At 41.5% G+C, this 20,082-nt stretch overlaps 1 protein-coding gene across 10 annotated transcripts in view; it reads left to right on the top strand.

The window, feature by feature from the left end:
• The window catches only part of RYR3 (ryanodine receptor 3), a 786,940-nt gene that overhangs the window by 680,169 nt on the left and 86,689 nt on the right, over positions 1-20,082 (top strand). For all 10 annotated transcript variants that reach the window (XM_073638993.1, XM_073639000.1, XM_073639001.1 and 7 more), the window contains 3 exons: positions 10,164-10,268; positions 13,207-13,288; positions 15,108-16,423. In XM_073638993.1, the coding sequence (XP_073495094.1) occupies positions 10,164-10,268; positions 13,207-13,288; positions 15,108-16,423 (1,503 nt within the window). The remainder of the gene's footprint in view (positions 1-10,163; positions 10,269-13,206; positions 13,289-15,107; positions 16,424-20,082) is intronic.

Here is a 20,082-nt window from a genome sequence, read left to right as displayed (position 1 = left end):
CATTTTTCTTCAAGTGCCTCCTTATTGTGCATCTTGAAATAGCCACATTGCTAGTTTTCAGAGAGTCCTGAATTTCAGAGAGTCCTGAATTTCAGCTGATGTTATTTGTGGGTTTTTCTTTGCATGCGAACAATTTTCCTGGCTATTGTGGCCAAAATTCTTGTTGGTCTACCTGACCGTGGTTTGATTTTTACAGAGCCCCTGAGTTTCCATTTGTTAATCACAGTTTGAACGCTGCTGACTGGCATTATCAATTCCTTGGATATCTTTTTGTATCCCTTTCCTGTGTTATACAGTTCAACTAGATCCGTTGACAATTCTTTTGCTTTCCCTATGACTCACAATCCACAAACGTCAGTGGCTGGATGAAAGATGCAAGAGTCTGTCTAGAAACCAGAAACTCGCTCAGCTTTTATGCACACACACTGATTACAAGCAAACAGGTCATAGGTGAGGATGTTACCTTTAGTAGCCATTCAAACCCATTTGTGTCAACTTCTATGCATGTTATCAGGCCAAAATCACCAGAGTATGTGAACTTTTGATCAGGGTCATTTGGATGTTTTTGGTTGTTATTAAGATTTAAAAAGAGAAAACACAGTAGTTTGACAATAAATGGCTTCACCCAACCAATAACCATGAGTGGAGAAAAAGTTATTTTGTTATCATTATTATTCTCTGAAACAAGGCCAAGAAAGGACAAATTCTGCCGGGGTATGCAAACTTTTGAGCACAACTGTAAAGTAAAACTTGGGGTATATTATAATCAGTGATTGCCAAGAAAATTTCTCACACCAAACTTGTATAATACCCACTGTTTTCTGTGTCAGCCTCTAAGGGACACATACATCATAGCAAAAGCATGTGGTGGGCGTGATACTTAAATAAGGTTTTGCATTTGATAAATTCTACCCTATAGTGCCAAGACGAGGGGTAGTCAGCCTTCTGGGCTATTGTTTATGTATTTAAAAAAAAAACAATTTGCTTTAAATGCCAAAATAAGGCCACACTTTGGCCAAAGATGTGTTGTTACTATATCATAGCATAATGCAGGTGAATAAGGTCGCACTACGACATATAATGTACCATGACAAGCAATGTGATGAATGTCTTGCGGCTGAAATGTTTTATGTATCTTTTATCTTTTGTATGCGGTAACCAATAAAGAGATCCCTTGGAGGAGAACATCTGGTGCCTTACACTTTTGAATTTTTGAGCACAACGACAAGCAAGTCAAAAAAAATCCAACTTGGTCCAATTTTTGGGGAATTGCTTGTCGCAGTACTCTAAGGATAGCAATGTGACCCCATTCACCTGCATTATGCTGCAATGTAGCAGCAGCATACAAAGATCTTTGCTCATGCAACCTGTCACAAAGTCGCCACATTGCCCCAACCTAAATTTATTCCTACAACCACTTGGACGCAAAGTGGATTTTAATCTGATAAAACAATGATACTGTACATACAGTGGGGAAAATAAGTATCAGATACACTACCGATTTTGCAAGTTTTCCTACTTACAAAAAATGGAGAGGTCTGTATTTTTCATCGTAGGTACACTTCACCTGTGAGAGACAGAATCTAAAAAAAATCTAGAAAATCACATGGTATGATTTTTACATAATTCATTTCAATTTTATTGCATGAAATAAGTATTGGATACAATAGACAAACAGAACTTCTTAATATTTGCTACAGAAACTTTTGTTTAAAAAAGGTTAGATGTTTCCTGTAGTTCCTTACCAAGTTTGCACACACTGCAGCAGGGATTTTGGCCCACTCCTCCATACAGATCTTCCCCAGATCTTTCAGGTTTCGTGGCTGTCCCTTGGCAACATTGAGTTTCAGCTCCCTCTAAAGATTTTCTGTTGGGTTCAGGTCTGGAGGCTGGCTAGGCCACTCCAGGACCTTGAAATGCTTCTTACGGAGCTACTCCTTAGTTGCCCTGGCTATATGTTTCGGGTCATAGTCATACTGGAAGACCCAGCCACAACCCATCTGGAATGCGCTTACTGAGGGAAAGAGGTTGTTGACCAAAATCTCACGATACATGACCCCATCCATCCTCCCTTCAAGACGGTGCAGTCGTCCTGTCCCCTTTGCAGAAAAGCACCTCCAAAGTATGATGTTTCCCCCAACATGCTTCGTGGTTGAGATGGTGTTCTTGGTGTTGTACTCATCCGTCTTCTTCCTCTAAACACGGTGAGTGAAGTTGATACAAAAAAGCTCCATTTTGGTCTCATCTGACCACATGGCCTTCTCCCATGCCTCCTCTGGATCATCCAAGTGTTCATTGCCAAACTTCAAATGGGCCTGGACATGTGCTGGAGTGAGCAGGGGGAATTTGCTTGCCCTGCAGGATTTTAATCCATGATGGCGTAGTATGTTACTAATGTTCTGGGCGGATTCCTGACCTTTCTCAGAATCATCCTTACCCTACGAGGTGAGATCTTGCCTGGAGCCCCAGACCGAGGAAGATTGACAGTCATCTTGTGTTTCTTCCATTTTCTAATAATTGTGCCAACAATTGTTGCCTTCTCACCAAGCTGCTTGCCTATCGTCCTGTAGCTCATCCCAGCCTTGTGCAGGTCTACATTTTTGTCTCCGGTGTCCTTAGACAGTTCTTTGGTCTTGGCCATGGTGGAGAAGTTGGAGTTTGATTGATTGTGTGTAGGGACAGGCGTTATTTATACAGGTAACGAGTTCAAACAGGTAATGAGTGCAGAGTGGGAGGACTTCTTAAAGAAAAACGAACAGGTCTGTGAGAGCCAGAATTCTTGCTGGTTAGTAGGTGATAAAATATTTATTTCATGCAATAAAATGCAATTTAATTATTTAAAAATCATACAATGTGATTTTCTGTTTTTTATTTTTAGATACTGTCTCTCACAGGTGAAGTGTTTCTACAATAAAAATTACAGACCTCTCCATTCTTTGTAGGTGGGAAAACTTGCAAAATCGGCAGTGTATCAAATACTTATTTTCCCCACTTTAGATGTATGGACATTAAACATACAGAAATAATAGCATGCAAGATGTTGCGCATGTTGGGACGCATATTGAAGCCCCTGCCTTGGGCACCAAGTCCTCCCTTGTCTTTTCCTTGTCACCCTATATAGAAAATGGTCCTATAATTTAAAATAGCTTTCAGCCTATAACTATTTTGCTTTTCTATGATCACGCTTTCTCAGATCAATCAGGTGTGTGTTTAGTTACCAGTAGAGAGGTAGACTATACTTTTAAATCCACTGTGGCTGATTCTTGTTTCTGTGGTCATCTGCAGTTGGGGAACAATTTGGAGTCCCCCATATACATTACATTTTTAGTGTATGGGGAACGTTAGCCCCTGTTCACATAATGCATTCGCAATTTTTTTTTGCAGCAACTTTACTGTGTTCAAGGAAAACTGCAGTGAAAAAAAAGATAAGAAGCACATTGTTTGAACACGACCTAAGAATAATTCTCAGCACAGATATACAGGCTAAATAGTTTTTGATCTTCTAAATAATTCTGGCTCATGCTATGATGAACAAAATGCAATTACAGAGAATTTTGAGCCTCATTCCATCACTTTAATATCATAATCAAAACATAAAAACTTCATGAATGGATTTGACTATTAACCTTGTGGGTGAAGACATCCGCTCTGCTTTTTCTCAGCAGCCAACAGACCTGGCACATACACTTAGAGTATAGTTTTGCCTGCCAGAAATTTGCTTTCATGGAATTCTTTAACAGATCTTTCCTTGATGTCCACAATCTGCATAGGAGCAGCAGTCCGTTGGCTTATGCTGTGCTGCAAGTTAACCACCGCTCATTGCACATCACAGCGGATCCTTTTTCCGTGCAGCCACAAAGCCTTTCTAAGAGTGCTGAGTCTCACTTTTTTGCAGATAAGGCAGGTTGGAGAAATCCAAGTATGTTATATTGCCATGGAAGTTTTTTATACAAATATTTTGATTTGAAAGATTCATTACAACTATATTGCTTTTTTTCTAAGCATATTATAAACAGAACTCATTCAGCATAAAAGCTATAATAATAATAAAAAAAATCTCTACAATAATTTAAAAGACATTCTTGGAAATGAGACATTATGAAGTATGTTGTCTCGCTTAATATGCACAACAACATGCAGTAAAGACAGCGCTCTTCCAGGAGATTACAAAAATGCAAAAAATATTTTATTGCTCCACACAAGTAGTTAATATAATTGTTTCGACCTTGATAAAGACGAGATTGATAAAAACCAGCAACGTTTTGACCTATGTCTTGATATGTAGCAACTTTTTGACCTATTTTCTAGTCTTTTACAAGGGCTTGATAAAGACCAGATAAGTAGCAAAGTTGTGACCTATCAAGCCCTTGATAAAGACCAGATAGGTCAAAAGGTTACTACATATCAAGCCAGTGATAAAGACCAGCAATGTTTCGACCTATCTAGTCTTTATCAAGAGCTTGATAAAGACCAGATAGGTTGAAACATTGCTATCAACTATTTATATAGAGTAATGAAAGATTTTTTTGTATTTCTGGAATCTTCTGGAAATGCACTCTTCACTGCATATTATTGTGGATTCCTTGGGCACCTTTGGGCTGTGTCGCTCCTAGTGACTATGGGTGTTATGCATATGAATAATGCCATCTGTGTTCTTGCAGATCAGTCAAGCTAGAGCTGCACTAAAGTAAGGCCAAAAATTGTGATATTACAGATGTGACACAAGGGCTGAAGAGCATCACCTTACTTTTAGCTTTCCCCTTTAAGGTGATTTTACACCTTAAGGTGGCAATTTTTTTTTCATACTTTTGATGTGTTTTGTTGGTTCCTGGCTCTTGTTCCTCAAATGCATCATTCTCTAGGTGTGGCCTATTTTTCTTTCATTTTTATATAGACTTCTTTATTGGAAAATAAATCCATGAAAAAATGAATTTGTGCATAAAAAAAAACACAAAAAGCACTTGCAAATCATGAAAAAAAGCTACTAAAAATCATGACATTTTTTTACAAGCCAGAGAAAAAAAGATACAAAAAAAATTGTGTGAGTGAGTGAAGCCTGAAACGCATTTTTGGGTAGAATTTCTATGCTGATTTCATTTAAGATTAGATCTTTATAGTGGTCAAAGCACCATTTTTCTTATACAATAGCACCAAATTCCCTGCATAGGCAAAGTGAAATGATAAAATTCTTGCTGCCTGCAACTGCCAATACGGAAAGCTTAGAAGCTTTTTGTATATTTTATTATTATCATGTTAAGTGCATAAAGTATGTAAGTAAAGCTCTACGAGGGCCTAAAATCAGATCATTTGACTCTACGCGAGGAATTTGGAGATCTATATCAGCTAAATAAAACTTCAACAACTATAATGCATATTAATAATTCAGCCCAAAACTTTTTAGATTAAACTTGATATAAAAAGCATAATATATTGTTCAAGAGTGGACATTCACTATAAAAGTAAGCAATGTAAAAGTATATATATATATATATATATACAGTTGAAACCAGAAGTTTACATACACTATATAAAAAGACACATATGCATGTTTTTCTCAATATCTGACATGAAATCGGAATAAACAAATAACGAATAAACTACAAAGTCAAAAGTTGACGTACACTAAGATTACTATGCCTTTAAACAATTCTGGACTGCCCATATGATGATGTCATGTGTTTGGAAGCTTCTGAGCAACATCTGAGTTAATTAGAGACACCTGTGGATACACACCTGAAACACACTGCTTCTTTGTGTAGCATCATGGGAAAGTCTAAAGAAATCAGCCAAGATATCATGAAGAGAATTGTGGACTTGCACAAGTCTGGCTCATCCTTGGTTACAATTTCACCTGAAGGTGCCTCGTTCATCTGTACAAACAATTATACGCAAGTACAAACAAGATGGGAATGTCCAGCCATCATACCGCTCAGGAAGGAGACGGGTTCTGTGTCCCAGAGATGAACGTGCTTTGGTCTGACATGTGCATATCAACCCAGGGACAAAAGCAAAAGACTTTGTGAAGATGATGGTCGGAAGCTGGTAAGATTGTGTCAATATACACAGTCAAACGAGTACTGTATCAACATGGGCTGAAAGGCCACTATGCCAGGAAGAAGCCATTACTCCAAAACAAACATAAAAAAGCCAGATTAATGTTTGCAAATGCGCACAGGAACAAAGACCTTAATTTTTGTAGACATATCCTGTGGTTTGATGAAACTAAAATGGAACTTTTTGGGCATAATGACCATCATTACATTTGGAGGAAAAAGGGAGAAGCTTGGAAGCCTAAGAACACCATTCCAACTGTGAAACACAGGGGTGGCAGCATCGTGTTGTGGGGTTGTTTTGCTGCAGGAGGGACTGGTGCACTTCACAAAATAGATGGCATCATGAGAAAAGAAGATTATGTGGCAATACTGAAGCAACATCTCAAGACATTCAGGAAGTTAAAGCTTGGGCGGAAATGGGTCTTCCAAATGGACAATGACCCAAAGCATACTGCCAAAATGGTAACAAAGTGACTTAAGAATAACAATGTCCATGCTTTGGAGTGGCCATCACAAAGCCCTGATCTCAATCCTATTCAAAATTTATGGGCAAAGCTGAAAAGGCAGGTGCGAGCAAGGTGACCTACAAACTTGGATCAGTTACACCAGTTTTGTCTGGAGGAAAGAGCCCACATTCCGACCAACTATTGTGAGAAGTTTGTGGAAGGATATCCCAAACGTTTGACCCAAGTCATTCAGTTTAAGGGCAATGGTACCAAATACCAATGAAATGTATGTAAACTCTTGACTTTGCAGTAAGTAATAAAAATGCCTTAAAACATTCTCTCTCTCTCATTATTCTGGCATTTGGCAAATATTAAGAATTATAGTAATCCTAATTGACCAAAAATGGGAAAGGTTTATTCTGATTTCATGTCAGATATTGAGAAAAACATGCATATGTGTCTTTTTTATATAGTGTATGTAAACTTCTGTTTTCAACTGTGTGTGTATGTATGTATGTATATATATATATGTGTGTATATATATTATTATTATTATTATTTATTATTATAGCGCCATTTATTCCATGGCGCTTTACATGTGAAAAAGGGGTATAATACAAGAACAATTACAATAATCTTGAACACAATGTGACAGCGACTGGTACAGGAGGAGCGAGAACCCTGCCCGTGAGGGCTCACAATCTACAAGGGATGGGTGAGGACACAGTAGGTGAGGTTAGAGCTGGTCGTGCAGCGGTATGGTGGAGCGGTGGTTACTGCAGGTTGTAGGCTTGTCGGAAGAGGTGGGTCTTCAGGTTCCTTTTGAAGGTTTCCACGGTAGGCGAGAGTCTGATACGTTGGGGTAGAGAGTTCCAGTGTAGGGGGGAAGCACGGGAGAAATCTTGTATGCGATTGTGGGAGGAGGAGATAAGAGGGGAGTAGAGAAGGAGATCTTGTGAGGATCGGAGGTTGCGTGCGGGTATGTAACGGGAGACTAGGTCAGAGATATATGGAGGCAGTGAGGGACTGGGGAGAGTGGGCAGCCATTGACGTTGATAGATAGGTCAGTTGGGGGGGTTGAATGAGATGGCGGAAAGATGATGAATTCTGTTTTGTCCATGTTAAGTTTTAGAAATCTGGCAGAGAAGAAGGATGAAATAGCAGACCGATATTGTGGGATTTTGGTTAGTAAGGAGGTGATATCGGGTCCAGAGAGGTAGATCTGTGTGTCATCACCATAGAGGTGATAATGAAAGCCGTGAGTGTTATGATCTGCTACAAGAACTAAGGAAAGATAGGAAAACTGTCCCTACAATAGGACTAAGCTGATTCCCTACGATGCAGCGGGCAACCTGTTCCTTGTGAACAGACCCGCCTTCGTCCTCAGCTAGTCTGAACGCAGACCTATAGATATAAGGGAGGGGTCCCTAAAAGTACTAAGGACTGAGACAAAAATGGACACCTCCTAGCAGAAGTAGTAGCGGAGCAAAAAGACAAACAGACAAAAATACATAGAGGTCCAAGGACCAAGCAAACTATAGAGATAGGTACAAAGCACCTGGCTAGATTAAGAGTCAAAGAAACACTGAAGTCCAGCAAAGAAAGAAGGGCGGAGCTGGAATAAATAGGCAGCAGGTCACGTGACCACAAAATAGAAAAAAACTAACAGGAGGGTTCTAACAGTGAGACTCTATGAGCTGTCCCAGGCCGAAGGTGTAGATGGAGAAGAGCAGCGGTCCTGGAACTGAACCTTGGGGGACACCGACAGATAGGGGGCAAGATGAGGAGGTGGTCTTTGAGTGGAAGACACTGAATGTCCGGTCTGTTAGGTATGAGGAGATCCAGGATAGGGCCAAGTCTGTGATGCCGGTATATGCGTGTATATATATATATGTAACACATACACAATATATATAATATGTGGTTCAATAGTTTTTAGAACAGAAATAAAATTAGATGACTCATTGCCCACCTTATACAAATAAGATGGGTATCTAATATATATAATCGTCTTATCCCGTCTGTCTGTCTGTCCTTCTGTCCAGGAAATCCCGCGTCGCTGATTGGTCCGGCCGCGGCCAATCAGCGACGCAGGATTTCAGAAAAAGATGGCAGCCGTTAGCGGTCATCTCCCGGCTGCTCGCAGCAGAAGTACCCCGACCGGCGGCGCCGCTGACCTCCATGCGGCTACCGTCGGGAGATCAGCGGCTAGGGCCGCTGATCTCCCAATGGCAAGTGTGAAGGGAGGACCGGGGAGCGGTCCTCACCAATCAGCGATATTGGCGCCAAATTTAAACACCGCTCTGCACAGAGGTCAGCAGCGATGCAGCCGGGAGATGACCGGCGCTAGCCGCTGATCTTCCGACTGCAAGTGTGAAGGGAGGAACGGGGAGCGGCGCCGCCAGTCGGGATACTTCTGCTGCGAGCAGCCGGTCATCTCCCGGCTGCTCACAGCGGAAGTACCCGCACACGCAGCGCCGCTCCCCGGTCCTTACTAATGCGACTCGCTGATTGGTCGCGGCCGTCAGCCGCGACCAATCAGCGATTTTGGCGCCAATCAGCGATTTTGGCGCCAAATTTAAACACCGCTCTACTGATTGCGCCCGGTCGGCCGCATACATATTCTAGAATACCCGATGCGTTAGAATCAGGCCACCATCTAGTTGATATATAATTGGCCTGACCTAGAAAAAAACACGTTTTTTTCTAAGTAAAGCTTTTTCTAAGTAAAGCTTTTATTTAGCTCAATCACTTTTCAACTCTTTACATTTAATGTACTGATCAAAAAGTTATTCTAAGAGTGCCTTCACACAGCGTGCTGTGTCACCGTCGGGGCATACGTAATAAAATTCCCCGCAAGACGGGGTCCGGACATATGCTGTGACGGGGGCCATAGACCGCAATGGTGACGGCAGAGCGAACGTGCGCTCTGCCGTGCCCTTTATTCAGGGTGTACGCCCACAAGAGGCGGACACTCAGACGTAGGCTGCTGCGTTTGAGTGTCCGCCTCCTGTGGGCGTACACTCCCGAAAAAAGTTTTCCCGTATTCCCGTTTTGCAGGGAATTTTAGGACCTTTGCCCCGACGGGGACACAGAACGCTGTGTGAAAGCACCCTAATGCTTTAAAAAAACAAGCTTTCCTAGGAACGAGCATTCTAAATTATTGACTTGTCCAAACAGGCTGGCAATCACTTGACAAACTAGCAAAATGCTTATTTGGTGAAATAATTTTTAAGCAAGCTTAAAAATTATCGTTCTCAGCAGCATATCTAGCAATGCAAATATCTAGAGAAACACTTGTGATTATGCAGGGCTGTGGCACATCAGCAGTAGATCCAGAAGAATTTAAAAAATAATCACATCCTTTGTCAAGTTTAATATAAATTATTCGTAAAGTTGATCAATTTAATAAAAAAAAAACTTTATTTGCAGGGACAAGAGAATAAAACAGTTTATACGCCTTTAAGAAAATCTGTCCCTGCTTTTCTGTGTAAAGTGAGAAGAGAGAAGTAGATAGAAGTAAATAGAGAGAAGTTTCAGGCGATAAATAAAAAGTGATCGTGATACTGCAATTCACTAGAGAGAGTCTCCCGAGTATGCTACATAAATGCATGGTTATTTCTGCTTTTACTCAGTTGAATCCTATTCTTTTTTTTGTATGCAGGGTCCGTGTATAGGTAACCAGCAGAGTTTGGCACACAGCAGACTGTGGGATGCAGTGGTCGGTTTCCTACATGTTTTTGCCAACATGCAGATGAAGCTGTCACAGGTAAAGCGCAATTGTTTGCAGTAAATACTATATAATGTTTTGTGTGAGTGTTTCCCACACTCATGTAATGTAGATCTATTGGAAGGGATGTCCAAAAATATTACAAAATAGTTATCAATTGATTCTTTTCCACTCCCGAACAAGAGTTATTTGTTAATATGACAAGTGAAATGTATCCCCGATCAATTGCCAAACTCAATAAATTTAGTGTAGCTTGTCAATCTTTATAGATATTCCATTGCCTCCCTTCTGGATTGTCTGGATGTCTTATGGTATATTACAAAAAGTAAAATCTATCTGATACCGAGCTAAGATCTGAAACCATAGGCAGATCTAAGCTGTAGTTGCACAAGTTACACACATTGGGAGGACACCTGTTTAGCTATTATAACAAACTATCTATGTAACCTCCAAAATATAGCTTCTTCAGAAAGAAAGAGGACTTGAACTCTAAGGCCATGGCCCCACTATCAGTATTTGGTCAGTGTTTGGTCAGTATTTTTTCTCATAAGTGGGAGCCAAAATCAGGAGTGGGTGATAAATGCAGAATTGGTGCACTTGTTTCTATCACACCTTTTCTCTGATTTTTCCTCACCTGGTTTTGGCTCCCACTCCTGAGAAAAATTACTGACCGAATTCTGATAGTGGGGCCATGGCCTAACACTACCTATTGGATGTAGCGATCCTGAAAGTCAGTATTGACCCTTTTACAAGCCATGCCGCATGACTTGGAATAAGAAGCCAAACCAGAAACTCCATGTGCAAACACGTGTTTTGGGGTATTCGCCCCTCCTTAGTGCAAAACAAGAGGTCTAATTTGGCTAGGTAAGAGGCCTTTGACTGGGGTCTAAGGTGGAACGTTTATCCCAGTCAGAGGCCTCTCGCCTAGCCAGCCAGTTTGTCTCCAGGAAAAGCAGACAAATGCCATGATGCTTTCCTACTTTTGCTGCAACTATAGTACATTCCAGAAATTGCTAGGAGTCACTAATTAAACAATTGTGGCATATCATAGAGATATAGAGCCCAAATCATCAAAGCTTTTCACCAGAATTTTGGTGTAAAACGCTTTGAAAAGTTATACAATTTTGGCGCAATGTCAGGCTGCACTAAAAATTTGTGACTTATCGTTCTCACCACTTTTTGGAGCTAGGGCGGGGCAGGGACATGATGAGCTGCATTGTTCCTTGTGCCTCAAATCTTACTCCAGTCCCAGAATGGAGTAAGATTTGTAGTGAGGTGCACATGGAGACGCACGCCTCGTTCTCTTAATGAATCTTCTGAGTATGCCTCCCCATCAAGACCGGCGATAAAAAAAAATGCTGTTCTTGATGAATCAGTGCCATGATGATTATTGAAAGACATTTCAGTAACTTAAATTAATTGCAACCTCTGATCCAGATCTTGCCAATACAACATATAGGATTGCTTATTATTCGGACTTGGGGAATTTCTATCTGAATTGAGTCAAGCATGCATAAGATAGAAATCAAGAAAAAAATGCAATGTATTTTTCTATAGCTAATCTTTAAAGGTGGGGAGTTGTAAGCTTTCCTCACCCTGGAGAGGGGCTTCTTAGGGACTCATGGAATAATTTGCAAATTGAAACTTGTATATCTGAATTGTTGAATAATTGCAGTGTAAGGAAAAACTGCACTTTGGTTCAAGACTTTTGCAAAACATTAATGACTCCCCTAGATGGCATCTCATCAACTAGAGTTTCCCATGGGACTTCACATTCCCTGTATTGTCCTGTCATGTTTATTCAGTTCTGTGGTGTGCTACTGACAAGATTGATTGACATAAAACCCGTTACTCCAACAAGTAAATAGACTTCTGTAATGATGGAGAAAATATAGTGTGTTCTCGTAATGTTTTTTTGTAAAATATATGTATGGCTTTGATAACTTGTCTTTACATTACTTTCCATTCATGAGCCCAATTATTTACAGAATAAAGAGTGTAAGACACAGAGTGTCAAGTAGAGGGTCAATACTAAGTATGTTTGACTTTTAGTCTTGTTGACTTACATAACACTTAAAGAGAACCTGTCATCAGGTCCTAAACTGCTCCCCTGAGTATTCTGCATTTCTTTTTTTCTCTTTTTTTTTATAAATCCTCCATACGGTTCGAGAAATATGGACCTAAGAGGGAGGTGTTCACTGGGTAATAATGGGTAGCATCTTAAAAACACACCCCAGATAATCCTGTGAGCCACGTCCCATTGTTAAACACCATAAAAAGGCACATATCTTTGGAACCGTATGGCGGAATATAAATAAAATTAAACAAAAAAACAGAATACTGTGGCAAGCAGCGGAAATAAAATATTAAGAAAACTTGGCCACTATTGACCTGGTGGCAGGTCCTCTTTAATTAAGATTTTACACTTAAATTACATTAAAGGGAATCTGTCAGCTGGATGAACCCTCCTAAGCTGTCTATATGGACATGTAGGTCATAGAAAGTTAAATAAAATGATACCTGTGATCTGATGTCTTATTCCACAAAAAAGCCGCTTGTTTCTTAATATACAAATGAGCTGTTAAGATCTATGGGCCGGACATTGAGAATCTGCCTTCAGAGCTTATTATAAATGAAAGGGGACGTTACCAGTGTGAGACATGTAGTTATTGAGTCTGTTCTCTGGATCCATATATCACACTGGTAATATCCCCTTTTCATTTAAAATAATCCCTGGAGGCAGATTCTCAGGGAGATCTATGTCCGGCCCATAGATCTTAGCAGCTCATTTACATATTAGGAAAAACGTGGATTTCTCTGGAATAAGACATCATATCACAGGTATCATTTTATTCAGCGACCTATGTGTCCATATGGACGGCATACGAGGGTTGATCCTACTGACAGATTCCCTTTAAGGTGGGCAGTGGTCTTAGATTTAGAAGTTGTTTATTATAAACTGTTGTTTTTCTCTCAGGATTCAAGCCAGATTGAACTCCTTAAAGAACTTCTGGATCTCCTTCAAGACATGGTGGTGATGCTGCTTTCGCTTCTAGAAGGTACGGTTGTATTATATTATAATTAAATCTAGTTTTCTACTGGATTTGTTAAACAAGCTACAAGCATAGCAGTATTTCCGACCATATTGTTGACAGTTCAGGAGTTTATATCCTGCTTACAGGTTCCTTTTTGAATGTTTTTCATTTCCCGGTACTCCCTCTAATGGCTCACAGAATGTGGTGACTGTTGCTGCCCATTTAATCCAGCTTAGAAATAGTTGAACAAGAAAATAAAAAAAATCTCCACCATTTATGCACGCACAGATTATTAAAAGTGCAAGCTAGATGGAACAGGTAGTTTAAAGGGAACCTGCCTCTTTGGAAAACGATATTTACCTGCTGATGTAGGGTTAATCTGTAGGTAGAGTACCAAATGCTTCCCTGCCGCCTTATTTAAAGTATGACTACTGGAAAAAAATTAACTTATATCTTCCCACAAGCTACTGGCTTTCAGTCATGGGGCGGGCATGGAGCATGTACAGTCTCCGCTTACAGCACCACTTGCTATACTTTGAGTGGCGGCTGAAAGTAGTTTGGCATTTTGAAAGTTTGCACAGCAGTGTATCTGTGCAGAGCGAGCTGTCAATCAAGGTGCCGGAAGGTGCTTACTGCCCACGCTGACAGTATAGTGAGTGGTGCTGTAGCCTCTCCATGCGCACCCCCATGATTGAAAGCTACCCACTCTCATGAGGAAATAACTTAATTTTCTCCAGATTTCTGCACTTTTAGTAAGGCAGCCGTGCAGCATTGTAACGCTTTTTACCTGCACATTGACCCCACATCTGCAGAAAAATTGCGTTTTCTAAGGTGATAGGTTCCCCTTTAAGTGAGGAAGAGTTGAGTAATAAATCTGAAGGATGATTTTGGAATTGTTTGCATGTGTAAACAGATAAGAAATGGTGAAACCTTCAGGCTTGTAGTGGTATTTGTACACACTTCCACTGTGGGTCTGTTGTGTGTTCTTCATATTGCCTCTATTGCTGGCAGTCGCTTGTCATAACTCAATTCCCTCAAATCCAATAACACATAAGATGCTGAACACCAAATTATGGATTTAAGGCCAGCTGTCTTCTCTGTGGAAGATGAATAAAAATCCTTCCTTATTAGCATTATACTAACTATATTTGCATATGCTTTGCATTTTAATTTCTTTTCCCCTCTGAAAAAATATAAGTAGAAAAAAAAAAGAAATTAAGCAGAAAAAAAATGGAACAGACTGATTTGGAGGACATTTCAGATATCTGATGCATAGAAAAAGATGGGGTCATCCAAAATGCTAAAGAATAAAACAAAATGTCTGATTCCTATTGGTGCCATTTACATTGAAATGTTACAGTCTTTCATTAGCGACTGTGTGTTCACCTTACTATACAAAAAGTGAGCTGCAGGGATAGAAAATATGATAGATACCTGTGTATGAACAGGTTGAAGATGCTTCACAAAACCTTAAAAATAGTGATGGAGCCTTCATGGGATTGATGATTGAGGTATAATAACATAGTGGTTCAGAAAGGGGCCCCCAATTACAAAGTGTGTGTCTCTCCTTCTGGAAGACTTCGTGTATCTATGGTTTCAGTGGAACAAGTGTAATACTTTTTTTTACCCTGTGCCAGTGCTGCAGCGTAATTGAACACTTTCTGCTAGGTTTTGATCATAAGGACAACCTGAAATTAAGTTTTCTGTGAGGGAACCGCTCAACAAAAAGGCATGGTCAAAACAGGAAAACTACTTTAATATAAGAAAAAGGAGTGCAATTGTGTGTTAGGTTGTAAGCAATTATTTATTTTTTAATTTTATTGGTTTTTATTTTGTATTACAGGCAATGTAGTAAATGGGACTATTGGAAAACAAATGGTTGACACTTTAGTGGAGTCATCTAGCAATGTTGAAATGATACTGAAATTCTTTGATATGTTCCTGAAGTTGAAGGATCTAACCAGCTCGGATGCATTTAAAGAATATGACCCAGAAGGAAAGGGTATTATTTCAAAAAAAGAGTTCCAAAAAGCAATGGAGGGACAAAAACAATATGCTCAGTCGGAAATTGAGTTTCTACTCTCTTGTGCAGAAGCAGATGAAAATGATATGTTTAACTATGTAGAGTTTGTAGACCGATTCCATGAGCCAGCTAAAGACATTGGTTTCAATGTGGCTGTTTTGTTGACCAATCTCTCGGAGCACATGCCAAATGACTCTCGGCTCCAGTGTTTATTAGACCCTGCAAACAGTGTTCTGAACTACTTCTCTCCATACTTGGGACGCATAGAAATAATGGGTGGAGCAAAAAGAATAGAGAGAGTGTATTTTGAGATCAGCGAATCAAGCCGAACACAGTGGGAGAAACCTCAAGTCAAGGAGTCCAAGAGACAATTTATATTTGATGTCGTAAATGAAGGTGGAGAACAGGAAAAGATGGAACTATTTGTTAACTTTTGTGAGGATACAATTTTTGAGATGCAGTTGGCGTCTCAGATATCTGAGTCAGATGCAGCTGAGAGACCTGAAGAAGAGGAAGAAGAAGAACCGCACCATATGATTGAAGTTGGTGAAGAGGATGAAGAAGAGCAGTCTCTAGAATCATCATCTGCTTTTATTGTAGCTTGCACTGCGCTGAGGAAAAATATGTCCAATTTCTTCAAAATGTTAACCTTGAAGAACATTGGTAAACAGTTTCGGAAAGTGAAAAAGATGACCGTCAAGGAATTAGTCAAAGTCTTCTTCTCATTTTTTTGGACGCTGTTTGTTGGTTTGTTCCAATTTGTGTTTACGATAGTATGGGGAATATTCCAGATTCTTTGGAGCACAGTATTTGGAGGTGGCTTAGTCGAAGGGGCCAAAAACATTAAAGTAACCAAAATATTAGGAGACATGCCCGATCCTACACAATTTGGAATTCACGATGATGTCTTGGAAGCTGAAAAAGCAGATTCATCTGAACACTCATCTGCAGAACTAGCACAGCTTGTTAAAGGAGACAAGGGAGATATGGATATGCCTGATATTTTTGGTGTTCCCGCTAAGAAAGAAGGTTCTAAGCATGGTGTAGAAATTGGTCTTGGTGATTTCACAGAAAATGTAAGCACAGAGACTGCAACCAGTCTGGAGAGTGCTGTACATAAGAAGAGAAAAGCTCTTGTAAGTAGCTTCATTTTTTTTATTTCTCTTACTTATTTCCATGTGTATGCTACTTTACTGATTTACGCAAATGTTGGTGTTAAATAGAGGTAATATATTAACGTGATAGTACAGCAGTATGTCCATGAGTATTCTACATTTTTTTAGGGGTCACAATACCTTTTTGAAAAAAAAACCAAAACATTAATCACATTTGTATTTTAAAAGCATTGTCAAAGGCTCTGTGTTTCATATAATTTTCCTTATATGCATGATGGGGCAAATGTAGCTAAAAAATGAAGTCCTCTCAGCTATTGAGGACTTGAGGTGTCCACTCAAAACTACAGATGTATATTGACTGGCTGCCATACAGCGACCGCTCTGATGGTATGGATTGGCGTATAACTTTGTATCTCATTTCTGTCATCTTCTGACAACCTCTTAGCACTTTTTAGAAAATTTACCATGACTTTTACTAAACTTGTAAAGATTTTAGCATGAGTGGATATGTCAGTAAACCTTTTACTGCGCTCATTAAATTATCTCCTGCTTTCCTTAGTTCTTCTCCCTGGTGCAATATCAAGGGAGAAATACAAGAATCTAATAAGGCAGCGTCCCTAAAAAACAACAGTTTTGCTCCTTTCATAAGCGTCTTGGATGTTGCCTTGAAGTTGGAGTTCGCAGTCTTTCCTCCTCCCCATTGTCTAGAAGAATTAATGAAGCAAGCCTTGCTAGTTAGTTATGCATGTTAGTTGGCAGATGCTCTGTTGTGCTGCCTGAAGGCAACAGTTAATGTCTATTTTCATTTTAATATCCACATTCCTGATGTGACGTTTAACAGTAACAAGTTCGTTATCATGAAATACAAGTCACTGTATATTGTGCCGGATGGCGCGGGGAGAGATTGGAAACTAGATATCTTGCCTCAGAAGGGACGTGCGACTGTAAAGGCCAGGGAATTCAGAAGACCCTGCTTTCTATTTATTAATTAATGTTTCAGCTTTGGGGGAACATTATCAAACAGGCAATTTACTGGCAATAACAAGCATTCAGAAATTGGGCCAAGGTCACACAGTATAATTATAATAGCATTGAGTAGTTATCTGATGTGGAACTGCGATGCTCATTTTGTGTTAGATAACGACAGCAATTAATGCTTAGCCAGGGCAGGTTTTATGTAATTATGGGACATGATGCTGAATTGTTGCAGCAGTTGTACATGGGATTCTTCTGTTAGTTGCACCCAGGACTGTAAAAGTGATCATTCTTAGACATAGGCAGAATTCTTCATTTTAAATGTTAGTGAAAAAATACACAGTTTTTTTTATGTCCCAAGTAGCAAGGAAATAACCTTGGGCAATAGTTTGGGCTACTGATCTCAAAACTAGAGATAAGCAAATCGATTCACAGCGGTCATGTCAGTTGTCCATGACTATCTGAATGGAGCCTTGAGAACAGACTCCTTCCTGCCGGCATCCCTATCGCCTCATCTCATTAGTAGGCCTGGTGCAAAGCCATGTGTGCGTCCTGCTGCAACGATGAAGTCATGCTGGGCCTATAATCTGAAAAAGTGATGGGGACTCCAGCAGGTAGGAGGAAGTTTTGAGGGCTCATTGACATGGTCCCTTAACCAGGGTCCTGTGAATTGATTCACTCATCTATAATCAAAACCTATAGATCCTAGCTTTGATCTATAGCATTCCAACATCTTGTATGGCACATATGACCCTTATTCACAAGGCAATGGCATGTGCATGGAGCCTATATAGTGAGTCCATACAGTGCTGTATTGTAGAACCATAGGCATTTCATGTGCTGCTCTATGGTGCCTCCATAACACACCATGTTCTTTTGTAGCTCATTATATATGACTAGCTATTGAACACGTTCTACGCCCGGGTGGTGAGCATTTTTATTGGTATATGGTCTCCCATGCTGGTATGTGCTGTCCCCATCCTGTCCCCACCATCCTATCCTGGTATGCATGGCACCCCTCATCCCCATCCTGGTATGCATGGCACCCCTCATCCCTATCCTGGTATGCATGGCACCCCTCACCCCCATCCTGGTATGCATGGCACCCCTCACCCCCAATCCTGGTATACATGGCACCCCTCAACTCTCATCCAGGAAGGCATGGCACCCTTCACCCCCAATCCTGGTATGCGTGGCACCCCTCACTCCCAATCCTGGTATGCATGGCACCCCTTATCCCCAATCCTGGTATGCATGGCACCCCTCATCCCCAATCCTGGTATGCATGATACCCCTCATCCCTATCCTGGTATGTATGGTACCCCTCATCCTGGTATGCATGGCACCTCTCATCCCTATCGTGGTATGTGTGGTACTCCTCATGCCTATCCTGGTATGCATAGTACCCCATCCCTATCCTGGTATGCATGGGCCCCTCACCCACATCCTGGTATGCATGGCACCCCTCACCCCCATCCTATCCCGGTATGCATGGCACCCCTCATCCCCAATCCCGGTATGCATGGCACCCCTCATCTCCAATCCCGGTATGCATGGCACCCCTCATCCCCAATCCCGGTATGCATGGCACCCCTCATCCCCAATCCCGGTATGCATGGCACCCTTCATCCCCAATCCCAGTATGCATGGCTCCCCTCATCCCCAATCTCGGTATGCATGGCTCCCCTCATCCCCAATCCTGGTATGCATGGCACCCCTCATCCCCAATCCCGGTATGCATGGCACCCCTCATCCCCAATCCCGGTATGCATGGCTCCCTCAACCCCAATCCTAGTATACATGGTACCCCTCATGCCCAATCCTGGGATGCATGGCACCCCTCATCCTAGTATGCATGGCACCCCTCATCCTCAATCCTGGTATACATGGTACCCCTCATCCCTATATGCATGGCACCCCTCATCCCTATCCTGGTATGCATGGTACCCCATCCCTCATCCCTATCCTGGTATGCATGGGCCCCTCACCCACATCCTGGTTTACATGGCAGCCCTCACCCCTATCCTATCCCGGTATGCATGGCACCCCTCATCCCCAATCCCGGTATGCATGGCACCCCTCATCCCCAATCCCGGTATGCATGGCACCCCTCATCCCCAATCCTGGTATACATGGTACCCCTCATGCCCAATCCTGGGATGCATAGCACCCCTCATCCCCATCCTGGTATGTATGGTATCCCTCATCCTGGTATGCATGGCACCACTCATCCCCAATCCTGGTATGCATGGCTCCCCTCATCTCCAATCTCGGTATGCATGGCTCCCCTCATCCCCAATCCCGGTATGCATGGCACCCCTCATCCCCAATCCCGGTATGCATGGCTCCCTCAACCCTAATCCTGGTATACATGGTACCCCTCATCCTGGTATGCATGGCACCCCTCATCCTGGTATGCATGGCACCCCTCATCCCTATCCTGGTATGCGTGGTACTCCTCATGCCTATCCTGGTATGCATGGTACCCCATCCCTCATCCCTATCCTGATATGCATGGGCCCCTCACCCACATCCTGGTATGCATGGCACCCCTCACCCCTATCCTATCCCGGTATGCATTGCACCCGTCATCCCCAATCCCGGTATGCATGGCACCCCTCATCCCCAATCCCGGTATGCATGGCACCCCTCATCCCCAATCCCGGTATGCATGGCACCCCTCATCCCCAATCCCGGTATGCATG

The sequence above is a fragment of the Phyllobates terribilis genome, unplaced genomic scaffold (genome assembly GCF_046119375.1).
Source record: "Phyllobates terribilis strain yellow unplaced genomic scaffold, ASM4611937v1 Scaffold_7__3_contigs__length_470593459, whole genome shotgun sequence".
In the NCBI taxonomy this organism is placed as follows: Eukaryota; Metazoa; Chordata; class Amphibia; order Anura; family Dendrobatidae; genus Phyllobates; species Phyllobates terribilis.
This window is presented reverse-complemented; position numbering and strand designations above follow the sequence as displayed.